The 14,686-nt window shown below is 46.7% G+C and overlaps 1 protein-coding gene across 1 annotated transcript; it reads right to left on the bottom strand.

The window, feature by feature from the left end:
- Nucleotides 1-309: 309 nt before the first annotated feature.
- LOC144730793 (chymotrypsin-like elastase family member 2A) lies at nt 310-7,767 on the bottom strand. Its single transcript, XM_078611545.1, has 8 exons — nt 7,638-7,767; nt 7,211-7,305; nt 6,192-6,289; nt 4,079-4,204; nt 2,962-3,098; nt 2,472-2,617; nt 1,667-1,819; nt 310-512 (listed from the first exon to the last, which is right to left on the bottom strand). Exons 1-8 carry the CDS (start codon nt 7,675-7,677, stop codon nt 456-458), a joined length of 852 nt encoding a protein of 283 aa, XP_078467671.1. The 5' UTR covers nt 7,678-7,767; the 3' UTR covers nt 310-455.
- Between the last annotated feature and the right edge of the window lie 6,919 nt (nt 7,768-14,686).

Raw genomic sequence — 14,686 nt, 5'->3', positions numbered from 1 at the left:
ACGCATGAAGTTTATCCAGGTGCTCCAATCATGCCCCACGCGTAAACGCTCAAAAATTGACCAATAACACTTTCATACGCAGAGGATTGCAGAACTTGGGGAGGGAATTTGGTGCCGGATCATGGCTGCTGCCCTTCCCGCTTGTCTATAATTCCTCCTCGCGCCTCTGAGTTGTCCTCTTTATCTCAGAGATCGAGCAAATACTGGCTCGATCTCTGAGCGAGTATTTGCTGAAACTATTAATATGATTATGATAAATCAAAAGCAATCTTTAATCTCATTCGTAAAAAAAATGCCCATCACTCCGGATCACAATAAAACAAATCCTTTATTGAACCACGATTCCATCTCACTCATGATAATTATCATCATCAAACAATCACAGTTTAGCAATGGAGTCTTCAGTTTGTTCCGCACCAGCATACAAAGGTGCTCCGTCTATCCATTAGATCTGCTTAGTAGTAAGTGACCATCGCATCGGGACCATCACGGGCACCATAGACTTCCATGACCTAGTTGAGGGGGAGGAGCGGGAGGAGAGAGAGAGAGAGGCGTGGGTATCAGGTAAGTACAGGTGTACAGTGCAGGGTCGTCACAGTATGCGTGGTTTTCCACTGTTTGCCGATCTGAGCCAGAACCAGACCATTAAACTCTATCCTGGCAAGACGTGAATTTAGCTCGGTTGCATCTACACGCATCTTGACTCAGTTCACTGCATGTGACATCAGCGGCACGGTTCGGTTTCTGCAGTGGAAAAACAACGTGACATGTCTTGAGACCTCCTGGACTTTACTGCGCACTGTGCTGTAAGATTATTGGTGATGGCTAACATGAGTGGTGATTATTTGGATGATGATGACAAAACATTGTTATAGGTCTGTATGAAACATATTACAACACCGCTGCAATGTCATAAGTCTGGTTTACGGCAATAGTTTTGACGCCAAGTAAATAAAGAGTTACAGTATTTGAAATGTTTTGAGAAAATATTACGAGCGGTCAAGACCACTCGCAAGTCGACAATAACCGATAATAACTAAGAATAATATATTTTTTAAACTTGATTAGGTCAGGCGACCTGGCCACAATTTATAGCTCAACGAAGTGGCTTTTCGTCAAGTAGATATTTATAGCAACCAAATACTCTAAACGCGTGTTTATAAATGTGGAGGGAAAAACTGGTGGATTCGGAGAAGAATTCACGTGACCAGTGGGAGAACATACAAACTCCAAATATACGGGTCAGAGTTGGGATCGAACCCACGACCTGTATACCAGGCGAGGTAGTTAACATCTCGCCACCGTGGCGCCCATAATAAAGTAACAATGACCAACAACAAGGTGGATAATAACATTAATGACGCTCATGTCAACATTACAAACATCACCACAGTCATCGACATTCATAGAAACGTTCACACCGTGAGAGTGATGATGTTTCCCTTTAGCAACACCCTTAACATGAGAAGTTGCACGACCTCACCACGACTCCCCCATTTACTTTTGACTCGCGATCCGTCTTCTCGTTTTTAATCGCACTACGACCACAGCGGCTGGATTTACGACGAATCTTAAGAGCGACTGCTGTACTTGGGTGGGGGGGGGGGGTCGGCGATGGGGGGGGGGGGGCGCCCAGGTCCTCCCAGTACCCTCCCATTGAACTCACGTTGGCGATCCAGTCGTTGAACGCCGACACGCGGGTGAACACACTGGGCTTGCGGATGTAGTTGCAGCCCATAGAAGACCCGAAGCTAGTGATGCCGTGCACCTCCCATATGCCGGCAGAGTTGATGCAGTTCAGGGGGCCGCCAGAGTCGCCCTGCAGTGGCACGGGTGGGGGGTATGGAGGAGAAATGCGGGATCACAGGTGAGGGTGCGATGGAAGGCGTGCGTGTGAAAATGTTAAAGGCGCAGCCCTGGAATTGCTCGCTCCACTAAATGGAGCTCTGGAGAGCCCCACGAGACGGAGCTCTGGAGAGCCCCACGAGACGGAGCTCTGGAGAGCCCCACGAGATGGAGCTCTACAGAGCGTATATTAAGATATTTCAGCTGGTAAGAGTCTTTGAGCCAAGCAGATGTTTTGTATGAAGACATTCAGTAAATTAACGAGGAAACCGGCGCACCCGGAATAAACCCACGCATGCGAGGCAGCAATGCTCCATCCCAAAGAGACAGAAACAGATTATATCAGTCCGCACTTTTCTTCACCGCCTTCTCCTTGCGAGACAGTTATGACACCTCCTCGACGCTCACCCGCGGGAAGGGAGTTTCGTAACATCTATGCGGTGATCCACCAACCTTGGGTGCTGCCTCCCCAGCCACTGGAGGATTACTGGCCGCCACTTGCGACAAACCCACCACGTATCAGAGATGGTGATCACTCCATATCACGAGGCCATTCTCAAGCTGGCCATCCTGGGTTAATCGGGCCCAATTGCTCCGAGTCTTTTCTGAGTAGCGCTCCTCCTTACGTTGCACGCCGAGTCGTATCCATCTCCTCCGGCACAGACCATGGTGGTCTTCACGTTGGTCGACCACCAGCTAGGCTGGCTGCACGTGGCGTAGTCCACCACGGGAAGGTTGGCCTGCTGCAGGGCATCGGGCAGGGCGCCTCCAGCTGAACGTGAAATGAGAATGGAGCAAGGAGGGACACTCAATACATGACCACAGCGACGTGAGCACATGGGGGATGGAGGGTGGCATTGGTGCTGGTGGAAGTTCTGGCGGTGATGGTATTGGTGGTAGTTGTAGTGGCAGCAGTGGTATTGGTGGTGGTGGTGATGACGGCGGTGGTGATAGCGGTAGTGGTGTGGTGATAGAAATGCGTTCACGAATGCTTGCAAATGGCTTTGAGACATCAGTGGCAGGGTATGTGTGGTGCTGGCAGATGGCCCCACCACCTCTGGACTTCATAGGTGTGCGCAAGCAACAGGATAGAGCAAGGCGTTGGTCCAGACTCACTGGCGATACGGCCCCAGCCCGTGACGTAGCAGATGTAGTTGTCGGGCAGAACCACCCCAGCGGTGGGCAGGCAGGCCGGCTGGATCTTGTTGCTCAAGATCGCGGGGTTGGCCAGGCGGATGAGAGCGATGTCATTCCTGGTTAGGGCACGGCCAGAGGTCATGGTTAGAGTTCACAGCTGGTGATGTAGTGGGAGGGGTGGGCTGGCCGGGCAGGCCGGCTGCTCCGGGCACCCCATTCCCAAGGATGGCGCCGCCAGTGGCGGCTGGTGGCTCAACTGTGGGTGGTGGCGGCGCTGCAGTAGAGACGGGGGAAGAGCAACGAAATGCCCCCAAGCGCCAAAGTGCCCCACTACGCCCTCTGGTGGTGGCCTTCTTGCTAGACCCGTCGCCTGCAATTTGTATTTATTCTGCGTTTATATGTGACGGCATCTCAAGTTGCTGGGCGCGAGTTAACCACGTGGCACAGGGGCCAAGAGTTGCCGAGATGGCGCTGCTGATATCCTGGGTTTGGATGCCAGGTTTCAGCCACTCGTGGTTAAATTGGGTTCTCAATTGCAGCGAGCTGATAAGAGTAGATGGTCTCAGCCCAGTCACCAGTTACTGAGCGTGTTGCGTTCTTCCACTTACAGCACTTTGCCTAATATCCAGCTCTGCGAATTAAAAAGAAAAAGCTATCGGGTTTGACTGCTCTGCGATGGACATTTATCGGTAGAGAGAGATGAGGCGGTCTTCAGATAAAAGGCTTTAGTTGAATCAATAAAACAAATTCCCTCATATTCTTGACACAAATGCGCTCTCGGAGGAAACAATCTCTCCCCCGAGCACGCGTCAACATCCCCTATTTATACTGGAGTAATCCGATGAGCCATGAAGCTATTTTTCACATATGTACAGCAGGGGCACGGGATAAAAAGAATAATCACCCAAACACACAAATACAACTAAACCCTATCCTACCAGGCAATGCCCACTGAGGTATTAACTTATTTTTCAGAAGCAACCTGCCTATCACAGACGAAAGCTCAACAAAGTGGCCCATCATTTGGACATTTATAACAGCAAAAGGACAATCTCAATGATCTCAAAGCACGTTTGTCAATGTGGAGATGACTCACCCGCCAGCGACGTTGTTGCCGTTCCATCCGGCGTGCACCAGGATCTGGGCCACGTCATGATACTCGTCTCCGCCCTCCTCGACCGACAGGAGGTGCTCTCCCAAAGCCACGCGGTACGTGCGGGAGCTACCACAGACAGTGTGACAAATGTGGTGATCTAACACTCGCTGTACCAATTCGAGTACCGTGACGTTTCGCCAGTAATTACAACCAGCATCATCAGGTGACAGCCAGAGTTGTAGAGAAATCCTATTGTTCCGGTCTTAAATTAGTTGCTTTGTCATTCGCAAATGGGTTTTGACTGCTTCGTCCTGAAGTGTTGTATGGTTTGACGATTGCTTCGATGTCTAACGTTTTCAGACAGGATGGTTAGGGGAAGGGGTTGATATAATGACCTCACTTGTACAGGTAGCCCTCGTTTAGTGGCTCAAGATGCATTCATCGGTTTATGATTTTTCGGTTAACGTTTCGCCTCCCATTGGACCCCCCATGGTTTCGGTTCGCGTTAACATTGTTGACTAACAATAACATTGTTGATGTAACAGTATGTTTACATGATATGCATACGATGGCCAATTTCGGCCAATCCAAGCGCTCGTTAGTGGGGCTGAGCCGTGCCCTCAGCCAATCAGCGACGCCCATTTGTGAGCGTTTAGACGTCGACTGGCTTTACATTATTACGTTTTCTGTTTTGGCAGTGGAAACAACAGCTCTCTTGCAGACTAATTGTTTGAATTATTGATCAATTAATAAGTGAATTCGATTCAACAGTTATTTCGGTTAACAGTTTTCGTGGAACGGATTGACATACCTATCAACCCCTTATTAGTGCCTACTTTATTACAGACCAATTCAGACCTTATTGGCCACCCCGTGCCTTTATAAATCTCAACGTTCATCACACAAAGTCCCATCACAAGAGAAAACACACAAATATAGACGTTAAAAAACTGTTGCCCGTATTGAAACGGCTCTACGCTGTATGGACCTGAAACTCAATTTCCCTGTACAAGAATACGGGGTAAACCGTACGGGTTGACAGTTATGGATTAAACACGTTAACCGAGATAACTACTATGATAACATGGATGGTAAACTTGATTTCATAAATAAAAAGACGAAATGATTAAAGCATCAGTGTGTACTCTACTCTCGAGTGTATTCTCCTGTGCTCCTACATGGTCGCGGTAGAAGACGAGGTTGGAAGGCCGCTGCTGCTACGCTCCCAGTCCGGGTCATGCTCAGAGAAGGACCTTCGCGACCTTGGCGATGGTGCCCTCAGTCTACATTTGTGTGGCGAGGTTTATTTAACATGGAACCTGAGACTCTATTCCGGTCTCGTCAATTCTCACCTGGCTAACATTGGCCGAAAAATATTTTAAAATTAATAAATAAATGTGATTGTGACTACGAACCGCGATAACCGAATTGCAATGGGCGGGTTCTGGTTGGCGTCGCTCTCATTAGCTGAGCGAATGATGGGGGGTGGGGACCTTTCTGTATCCTCAACCAGCACTGTTGCCTGTTCTCACTCGAGAGCCCTTCATAGATGTTTTGATTTTCTTAGAATTTTTGTTTCTCTCAAAATGCTCTCCGGGAACAAAGAGCCCCGTAACGAATCGGCGTTCCACAGTGTCGCGCTAAGCGAGGTCTGCCTCTATTTTGCTTTGATGTTGACTAAAATTGCCGGACTGAAAACTCACAAATGCTTTGATGTCCAATCTGTCGCCAATACAAAGATGAGCTGTTCCGCCTCACTGCAGATTTCCCAGTCAATTTAGTTTCCTCGTACGTAACAGACAGACCCTTGTGGACATGTGGAGATGGTGTTTATATATTTTAGGTGGTGATGGTGGTGGTAATGAGATGATGGCGATATTGATAAAATGATAGGCGTGCACAAGGACACATGGTTATGGATAGATGCATGTGGACGTATGCGTTGACGTGATGGCGATGGCGATGCGGGTGAAGATGATGAGATGGCGATTCTAGAGATGTTAGTAATGATGAGGTGGTGATGATGACGTGGTGTGGAACTCAGGCGATGCGTTGATGATATGATGATGAGGTGGAGATGATGAGGTGGTGATGAGGTGGTGGTGGAACTCACGAGATGCAGTGGGCCGCCGTGAGCACCCACTGGGGGTCGATCAGGGTCCCACCGCACGTGTGGTACCAGGCTGTGCCAGACAGGTACTGCAGGGAAATCTACAGCAGCCACAACCACAAGAGACCACCACAACCCATCAACCACCACAACTATACACGAAACGAAAAAAACTGGCATCACACAACATACACTGGACACAGCGATCGCAGTCGCAACAACATGCGGACACACGCTAATTTAGACATTTGGGCTGGAACAGTGCAAACTTTTTTTAATGTGGTTTGTCATTCAAGGTCGGCAGAGTGTTCGGCTGGGAAGGATTCGGTGGCTTTTCCGATGCCGAGGGGTTGCGGCATCAATGGTGGTTTGCGCGCAATGGCCTCTCAATCGCATTCGCACGCTAAAGACAAAGATCCCCCTATATCCTCGATAGACCATTGGGGAAAGTTCTATTAGCGAGCATTTATGAAGGCCAGCACAGCGCCCGGCCACCTTAGTCTCCCCAGTGGCGATGTTCACACAATGCACCGGGTACTCATTTGAGGCTGAGTCGACCTAGCGGAGGCCCAGGACCGGTTCAGACAATCGATACTGGTGTTAGCCGTGATCGCAAATCGAATCTCGGGTCGCTCGGGTTCGTCGCACCCAGAACCAGTGCCACCCTGGCCGAGCAGCCTTTCTCTGTGGCTTCAGTGGCAGCTATCTGGAACTCTCCCACTGCAGCACATTCATAGCATCCAACCACCATCAGCACCAGCTCAAGACTGACACCTGTTCAGGCTCAGCTGTTCAGGCTCTAACTTGTTTAGGCTATCCTTTTCACTTGCACCTGTCCAGCCTCCCCCGTCCCGGCTCTCATCTGTCCAGGCTCACCTGTGCAGGCTGTTGTACACGAGACCCTGGGCTTCGGCTCCACGCCTCTGGACTCTTGAACATCGCGTCCGATTCACGAAATAAGTGCGCCCTATAAATTGTGGTTATTGTTTTCGAGGCTCGCGGAGCCAGACCGTGGCACGCACCTGCCAGGGCCAGCTGTTGGGCTTCGCCTCCACGCCATTGACGACGCGGCTGTCGATGGGAGGGTAACTGGGCACCCCACAGCCCTGTGCAGTCGCTGTGCAGACACGGGCACGCCAGGGAGACACGAGGAGACACAGAGGCATAGGAAGACATGAGACATGAGACACGAGGAACACAGGAAGACATGGCAAAACTCAAGGGGATGCAGAGAGATACAGGGGGGCATGGAGAGACATTGGAAGCCGCAGTGCATACGTGGGAAGATACTAGGAAGGCATGGGGAAACATGGGACCATGGGGAGCTATGAGTTGGTACGGAGAGGCATTGGCACATTGGCGGTCACGGTTTTAGAGGGATGATGAGTGAGTTGTGATTATGGTAGTGGTGGCAAAGGTGATGATGACAACGATGATGACAACACCTACCCTGCACCAGGAGGAACACGGAGGCAATCAGGGCCAGCATCTTGTCCGAGTCTCGTTTCAAGTCGGTGAGTTCCTGCTCATCGAAGGCCCTTTTTATAGAACCTGGGAGGTGGGAGGCGGTTGGGAGAGGTGGGGGGGGGCATCATTAGAGCTCCCGTATGATCCCCCCCAACCCCCTGGATCCCCTACAATTGCGTGCGGTCTTTGATAAGAGCGATGATAAAATTATCAATAGTGGTCTTGAGAAGATTGATTTGCTGGCAAGGAGTCATATGGGTTTGTGGGACACTTGTGTCTGCTTTGTCCTGTGTCATATGCTGAAAGGTGATTTAACTGATCAATCGAGTTTTTGAGTGATTACTTTTGAATCGGACATGATTAATAAACTAAGGATAACCATCACACTCGAAACTGGTGACGGATTTGGCAGCAAAAGGAGAGAACCCGCAACCTCTCACTATAAACTGAGCAGAATGGTGTTGACTGTTGAATATGGATAATTTTATCGTAAGATAGTGACAGTTGGCAACAGCTTGGGAAGACCTTCACTCAGCAGTGGATAAATCATGGCTGAACCCAAAAACTACGAACCACAAAACGGAGCACTATTCTCTAACCATGTAGTCTAAACGCTTGACCATCACTTTCATGGTATCCCTAACACTATGACCACCCCCCCACACCCCTGCCTTTGCCGTGTGCTCTGGTTCTCAGCTGATTGTGATGACGGCACGAGAAGAGAGGACGGGGGGGGGGATAAGCACGACAGATATCAAGAATTAATCTCCCGGCACTATCGGGCCGTTGAAACGCACCTGCTGGACACCCACACTCCAGGTGCGACGTATGGAACGGTCGCAGATAATTCCGTATCTGTCGCCATCCTGCCAGAGGCCATCGATGGACCGGACCAAAAATAGACCAGACCAAAAACATAAAAATAAAGGTTTGGGCGCAATTGATTTGTCACGCCCGTAGTCGTCCAGTTGTAAGTTTCTCACGATGGTGAAATAAGTCCACGATGTGACCACGGAGAGACGGTGACCAAACGACGGAAAGCATCGTCGACGTTTCGCAGGAAACCTCGAGTGTAGCCACCACCGAGTGGTGGTCTGTGGCTCGCGACACCTTGACTAGATCACACGTGTGATCTAGTCCATGCCTTTCGACAATGTTACATCTCTCAGGGAAATGTTAAGTCCATGGGCAATGTTAGTCTATGGGCAATGTTAAGTCTCGGGACAATTGTTAAGTCTATGGGCAATATCATGGGACCTCCTTTGCCAGTACCAAAATATGAGAATAGGTTTACCCCTTTTTTCTGGCAACAATACAGGTGTTATGATGTTAAAACACCAAACTTTGGTCTAACACCATTTGAGACTAGGCTCAAAATCTGTCTCTAATGTGGACCAATCAGTTTCAAAGACAATGCATATATCAGAGGTGGGACAAAGTCATTGTTATGCAAGTCCAAGTCGAGTCGCAAGTCATCAAATTCATGACTCGAGTCTGACTCGAGTCCAAGTCACATGACTCGAGTCCACATCTCATAGGTGGGACAAAGTCATTGTTATGCAAGTCCAAGTCGAGTCGCAAGTCATCAAATTCATGACTCGAGTCTGACTCGAGTCCAAGTCACATGACTCGAGTCCACACCTCTGGCATATATTATCAGAGTATGTTTTTTGTTTGCATTCTGACCACAAGTATTGTGGTTAATGTAGACATGATTCCTTGTAAAAGGTTTCAGTTTGGTGTTTTACCATCTTAACACCGTTTTTTTGCCATAAAAAAGGGGAAAACCTATTCTCTGTGGGCAATGTTATATCTCTCGGGGAAATGTTAAGTCTACGGGCAATCTTCTTGGTTGTTTCGGTAAAGTCACGTGGAAGGGAAATAATAAAATAATAAAAATAAAACATAATAAAATAACCCTCACGACGTTTCGGCCACAACGCAAGCAGCCGTTCTCAGGTGAAGACAGCGTCTGAATGAACACCACTAGGCTTGGCAGCGTATATTTAAGCTGGGTTGGACAAATGAATTTGCATATCAAGAGGAATTTAGCATATTTATGAGAAATGCAGATATGGGATTAGTCACTACTTGTGGAATGCGTAGGAGGTGGGGGGGTTCAAAGTCATATTATGCCCGTGCATTATGCAGGATTAGCAGCATCAAAGGGAGGGAATAGGGTTAGCATTAATAAAGGGAAGGAATGTTAATAGTATGGAGCTGCAGCAACTAAACCACCACGTAAAAAACTAAAATATAAACTACATCAGTATCATCAATATACTAAATACATGTATACTCTCCAATAAGCTGAGCTACTAACAGTAAGTCATACATTACAATTCTATGTCGCAAAAAATATAATATGCCTCCAGCTAAACTTTTTCTCTTACATCACAGGGGTCTACCCCGTACTATATACTGCCATAGACAAACCCAACATTAAATTATATACTGTATTACTATACACCACCCTATACCTTAGACTATACATTGTAATATTACACTATGTATTATTCTACCCACCCTACTGTATACCACACTGCTCTCTAACAAGAGACCGGACCCACACACCGAAAGCTAGACGTTAGCAAAGTCGTAATTAATCGCAGTAACAGTTCTATTTCTGATGGTCTGAAATCCGTTTTAGCTAAAGGATTAAACTTTGCAGTCACACCTAGACACATATATCATTGCCCAAGTAGATGTGGCTCTCAAGGGCCTGGGTCACATCGCTGCAGACGTAGCAAGATCTGAAATCGCTGCAACCCTCAAAAACGCTAAGATGCCCGCTAGCAACATCAGCAAAGATGAGCGTTTTGAATTAGCTAAATTAAAAAAGAGGGATGACATTGTCATCCTCTCAGCCGACAAAGGCAATACCACTGTCATGGACAAAATAGAATACAACAACAAAATTCAAGAACTACTCAACGATGGCAGCTATATAAAAATAAAAAGAGACCCCACCAACAGCCTCATCATTAAATCCAACAAAATCATTTCTGATTCAACCGCATTAATTGATCAAACCAAACAGTTCTCGTTGAAACCTTCTGCAGCCAGGCCACCAAGATTAAATGGCTTGCCAAAGATACGTAAAGAAGATACACCCCTTCGTCCCATTGTCTTTACTATCAACTTCCCCACCTACAAACTGGCTCGTTTTTTGTCTGAAATCATGCGGCCTTTCACTGGAAAAACCACCTCTGCGGTACTAAACTCTACTGACCTGGTATCGACAATCAAGGGAATTTCCCTGTCCCCAGACGACCTGCTTGTCAGTTTTGATGTGGTTTCCTTATTCACCAAAGTTCCTGTACCTGACACCATCGCAATAATTGAAGACTTGGTTCATCAAGGACTGAATACTGAGGTACCCCCCTGGTGAGGCACTGCTTAACCAATACATACTTCCCCTGGAATGGAACTTTCTACAAACAAACTGAGGACACTCCAATGGGCTCCCCCCTATCTCCGGTTGTAGCCAACGTTTTTATGGAGAAATTTGAGACTGACGCCATCCAGACTGCCACTCTACGCCCGACCTTATGGAAGAGGTACGTAGATGACACTTTTGTCATCTGGCCACATGGCCGGCCTGCTCTAGACCAATTCCTCGACCACATCAATTCCATATACCCAACCATCAGATTCACCATGGAAGTCGAAAAAGATGGCAAGCTACCCTTTTTTGAATGTCCTAATTAAAAGGACACCTGATGGTTCAATGAGCCACTCTGTCTACAGGAAAGCCACCCATATGGATGCTTACCTAAAACCGGATTCCCACCACCATCCATCACAGAAGAATTCCCTCATCAAGACTCTACGCCATAGAGCCCAATGCATCTCCGACCAGGAACACATTGCCAGTAAACTCAAGCACGTACACCAAGCTCTTAAGGCTAATAGTTACTCCGACTACACAATCCGCAAAGCCATCACTCCAACCATCAAGAAGGATCCTGTTGAGGAGCCTTTCAAAACCATCACCTTACCCTACATTGCTGGGGTCACAAAAAAGATCTCCAAAATCCTGATTAAACACAAGATCCAGGTCCGATTCAACACAGTACATAAAATCCGTGATCTGGTCCCGTCTGTAAAAGATGTGGTTCCAGACATACAGTACCCTGGCGTCTACAAAATAAGTTGCCTCTGTGGTAGCAGTTACATTGGAGAAACCAAACTACATGTCTCAGACCGCATCCGTGAACATAAAGCAGACCTGAAACACGTTATAACAAACACCTCAGCCTTGGCAGATCACTGTTACAATTCAGTGGGCTCACATGACATTGACTTTTCCAAGACAGAGGTTCTCTGCAAGCCATCTGGCTACCATGAGAGATTAGTTCATGAGGTGATCCACATATACAAACACAGAGACAATTTCAACCGAGAAGATGGATTCTGGCTCAGCAATCATTTGAAGGACGTAATAAACCATTTCGGATCTTAACTGATTGTGTCCATGTTTACGGTGACTTTCAGACCGCAGTCCACTCACTGGCATTGACTATATATCTTTTATTCTCCGCAGGGAATGGATTCTTTGCTCCGCTGCAAGTCTCCTATCACCACTCTCCCATTGACATATTTCGTTGCTTCCTCTTAGTACCTTTCATGCGACGGTCAATGGTATAGTGTATAGCAGATTGTATAATAATAAATAGTATAAAAGTGTAATGTTTAATATAATGTATAAGGTAATATATAGTATCGTAATTGTATAGTTAATATACAGCAGTGTGGTATACAGTAGGGTGGGTAGAATAATATATAGTGTAATATTACAGTGTATAGTCTAAGGTATAGGGTGGTGTATAGTAATACAGTATATAATTTTGTCTATGGCAGTATATAGTACGGGGTAGACCCGTGTGATGTAAGAGAAAAAGTTTAGCTGGAGGCATATTATATTTTTTGCGACGTAGAATTGTAATGTATGACTTACTGTTAGTAGCTCCGCTTATTGGAGAGTATATTTAGTATATTGATGATACTGATGTAGTTTATACTTTAGTTTTTTACGTGGTGGTTAAGTTGCTGCAGCTCCATACTATTAACATTCCTTCCCTTTATTAATGCTAACCCTACTCCCTCCCTTTGATGCTGCTAATCCTGCATAATGCACGGGCATAATATGACTTTGAAACCCCCCCACCTCCTACGCATTCCACAAGTAGTGACTAATCCCATATCTGCATTTCCCATAAATATGCTAAATTCCTCTTGATATGCAAATGCCTTTGTCAAGGCGCTCTTCCCCCTCCAACCCAGCTTAAATATACGCTGCCAAGCCTGGTGATGTTCATTCAGACGCTGTCTTTCCGACAGACCTGTTCTTCACCTGAGGACGGCTGCTTGCGTTGTGGCCGAAACGTCGTGAGAATTATTTTATTATGTTTTATTTTTATTATTTTATTATTTCCCTTCCACGTGACTTTACCGAAAGAACCAAGAAGATGAATCCCTGCAGTCACGAAAGCTTTAAATCGAAATCTACGGGCAATGTTTAGTCTACGGGAAATATTAATTCTTGGGGTGAAGTATTTGGAAAATGTTATATGCTATGTAGTCTGTGTTCCTTCAATGGAGGAGAGGAATAGCAAAACTGAACTCTCTCCTGAAGCCTTCTCATGGCAACCAGACCTCGACATTGCCATTTAGCTCCTCGAGCGTTGAGTTTATTTGATTTTTTTTAGCACGGATGATCCTGCGTAGTAGCCCTTTGCTAATTTTACTCGGGGTTGATCCGTGATGCGCTAGCACAGCACCAGAAGCAAAAAACAAAAGACAAAAACATCAATGTTGCAGAGAATGAGGACATAGTATTCAAGAAGGAGTGAAGGCCATAACAAAGCACACGCTAATAGAAATTTTAAATTTAAATATAATGAGAGCGAAAGGCACCAGAAAAAGTTAGATACAGCTGCAAGTACGCTCGGTGTTTTCTTTGGTCTAATAGGGAAACAAAGAAAGGTAGTGACACATCGCCACCATCGTGTACAAGAATAGAATAGCGGCAAGAGAGTGGGCGGCAATTCCGGCGCTATCCGTGGATTCTCACCGCCACCTCCAGCCCCGCCACTAAGTGGTGGTAAAATCGCCAAATATCCACCGGCAGCGTATCAGCCACACTCGCAGCGTTAAGGCCCGGGAATCGAGCCAGAATATAGGTTTGCTGGCCACAGACTCTTGCATTACTTGATCGGGAGAGGTCTCGGCATACACATGCCCCAGGTGGTTGAAATGGGGAGGCCTTCATCCAGCAGTGGATAGGTCACGGCTCACGATAAAGTCCCGATAGTACAGAGGGTTGTTTCAATATGCATTGTTTTGCACTCGCGTCGCCGACTTTTTGAGGAATGCAACATAAAATGTACCCGCATATTTACGACGTTTTTGACTCAGTTCAGCTGGGCCGAGTTTAAAACATTGTACGTGAGTGCGGAGCGGTTAACGCGCTCTGCTACGAGCCCGGTGACCCGACTTGGATTCCCACTCACAGCCGACACCAGTGACGAATACCGTTTTCGATTGTCATTTTTGATTCTGCTCAGCTGAACTCGGCTCTGGGGGTGTGTAGAGGTGCTGTACAACTCGCGCATGGACCACCATCTTCTCAGTCCCATCGTGTTCTCTCGCGTGCATAGCTACGAGTGCTCATTGTTATTGGCGCGGACTTTGCCGTGAAATATTATAGCACCCCTTAAACACAACTCATACACTTCTTAAGGTAAGATCATAGATGTATAGGTTAAGGTAAAATTATTTTTAAATGCTTTTTCAGATTTTGTGCTTTTAACGCACAAAATGGTTTTCTGTTTGAGCCATTGCTTAAAAATGTCACATACATTTTCTATTAAATAGGAAAACTTTTCAAGTTTACAGGCATGCTTCAAAATGCTCATGAAAATGGTTTTCAATTAAGTGTTTGATAATTATGAATGCTGTTTAAAAGTTCTTGAACTCACAATTGGTAGTAAATATGTGAATGTAGGCGTTATGGGCTTAATGTAACG

This window comes from Lampetra planeri, chromosome 36 (genome assembly GCF_965212315.1).
Source record: "Lampetra planeri chromosome 36, kcLamPlan1.2.h2, whole genome shotgun sequence".
NCBI classification, from domain to species: Eukaryota; Metazoa; Chordata; class Hyperoartia; order Petromyzontiformes; family Petromyzontidae; genus Lampetra; species Lampetra planeri.
Note: the sequence above shows the minus strand (reverse complement) of the source record. Positions and strands in the feature narration are given on the sequence as shown.

Bases quoted from the DNA above. Each gene is read 5' to 3' on its own strand.
- LOC144730793 (XM_078611545.1), bottom strand. From the start codon at position 7,677: ATGCTGGCCCTGATTGCCTCCGTGTTCCTCCTGGTGCAGG. The intron at 6,290-7,210 runs GTGCGTGCCACG...TGGCTGCTGTAG, and splicing joins CCAACAGCTGGCCCTGGCAG to ATTTCCCTGCAGTACCTGTC. The intron at 3,099-4,078 runs GTGAGTCATCTC...TGCCCTAACCAG, and splicing joins GGCAACAACGTCGCTGGCGG to GAATGACATCGCTCTCATCC.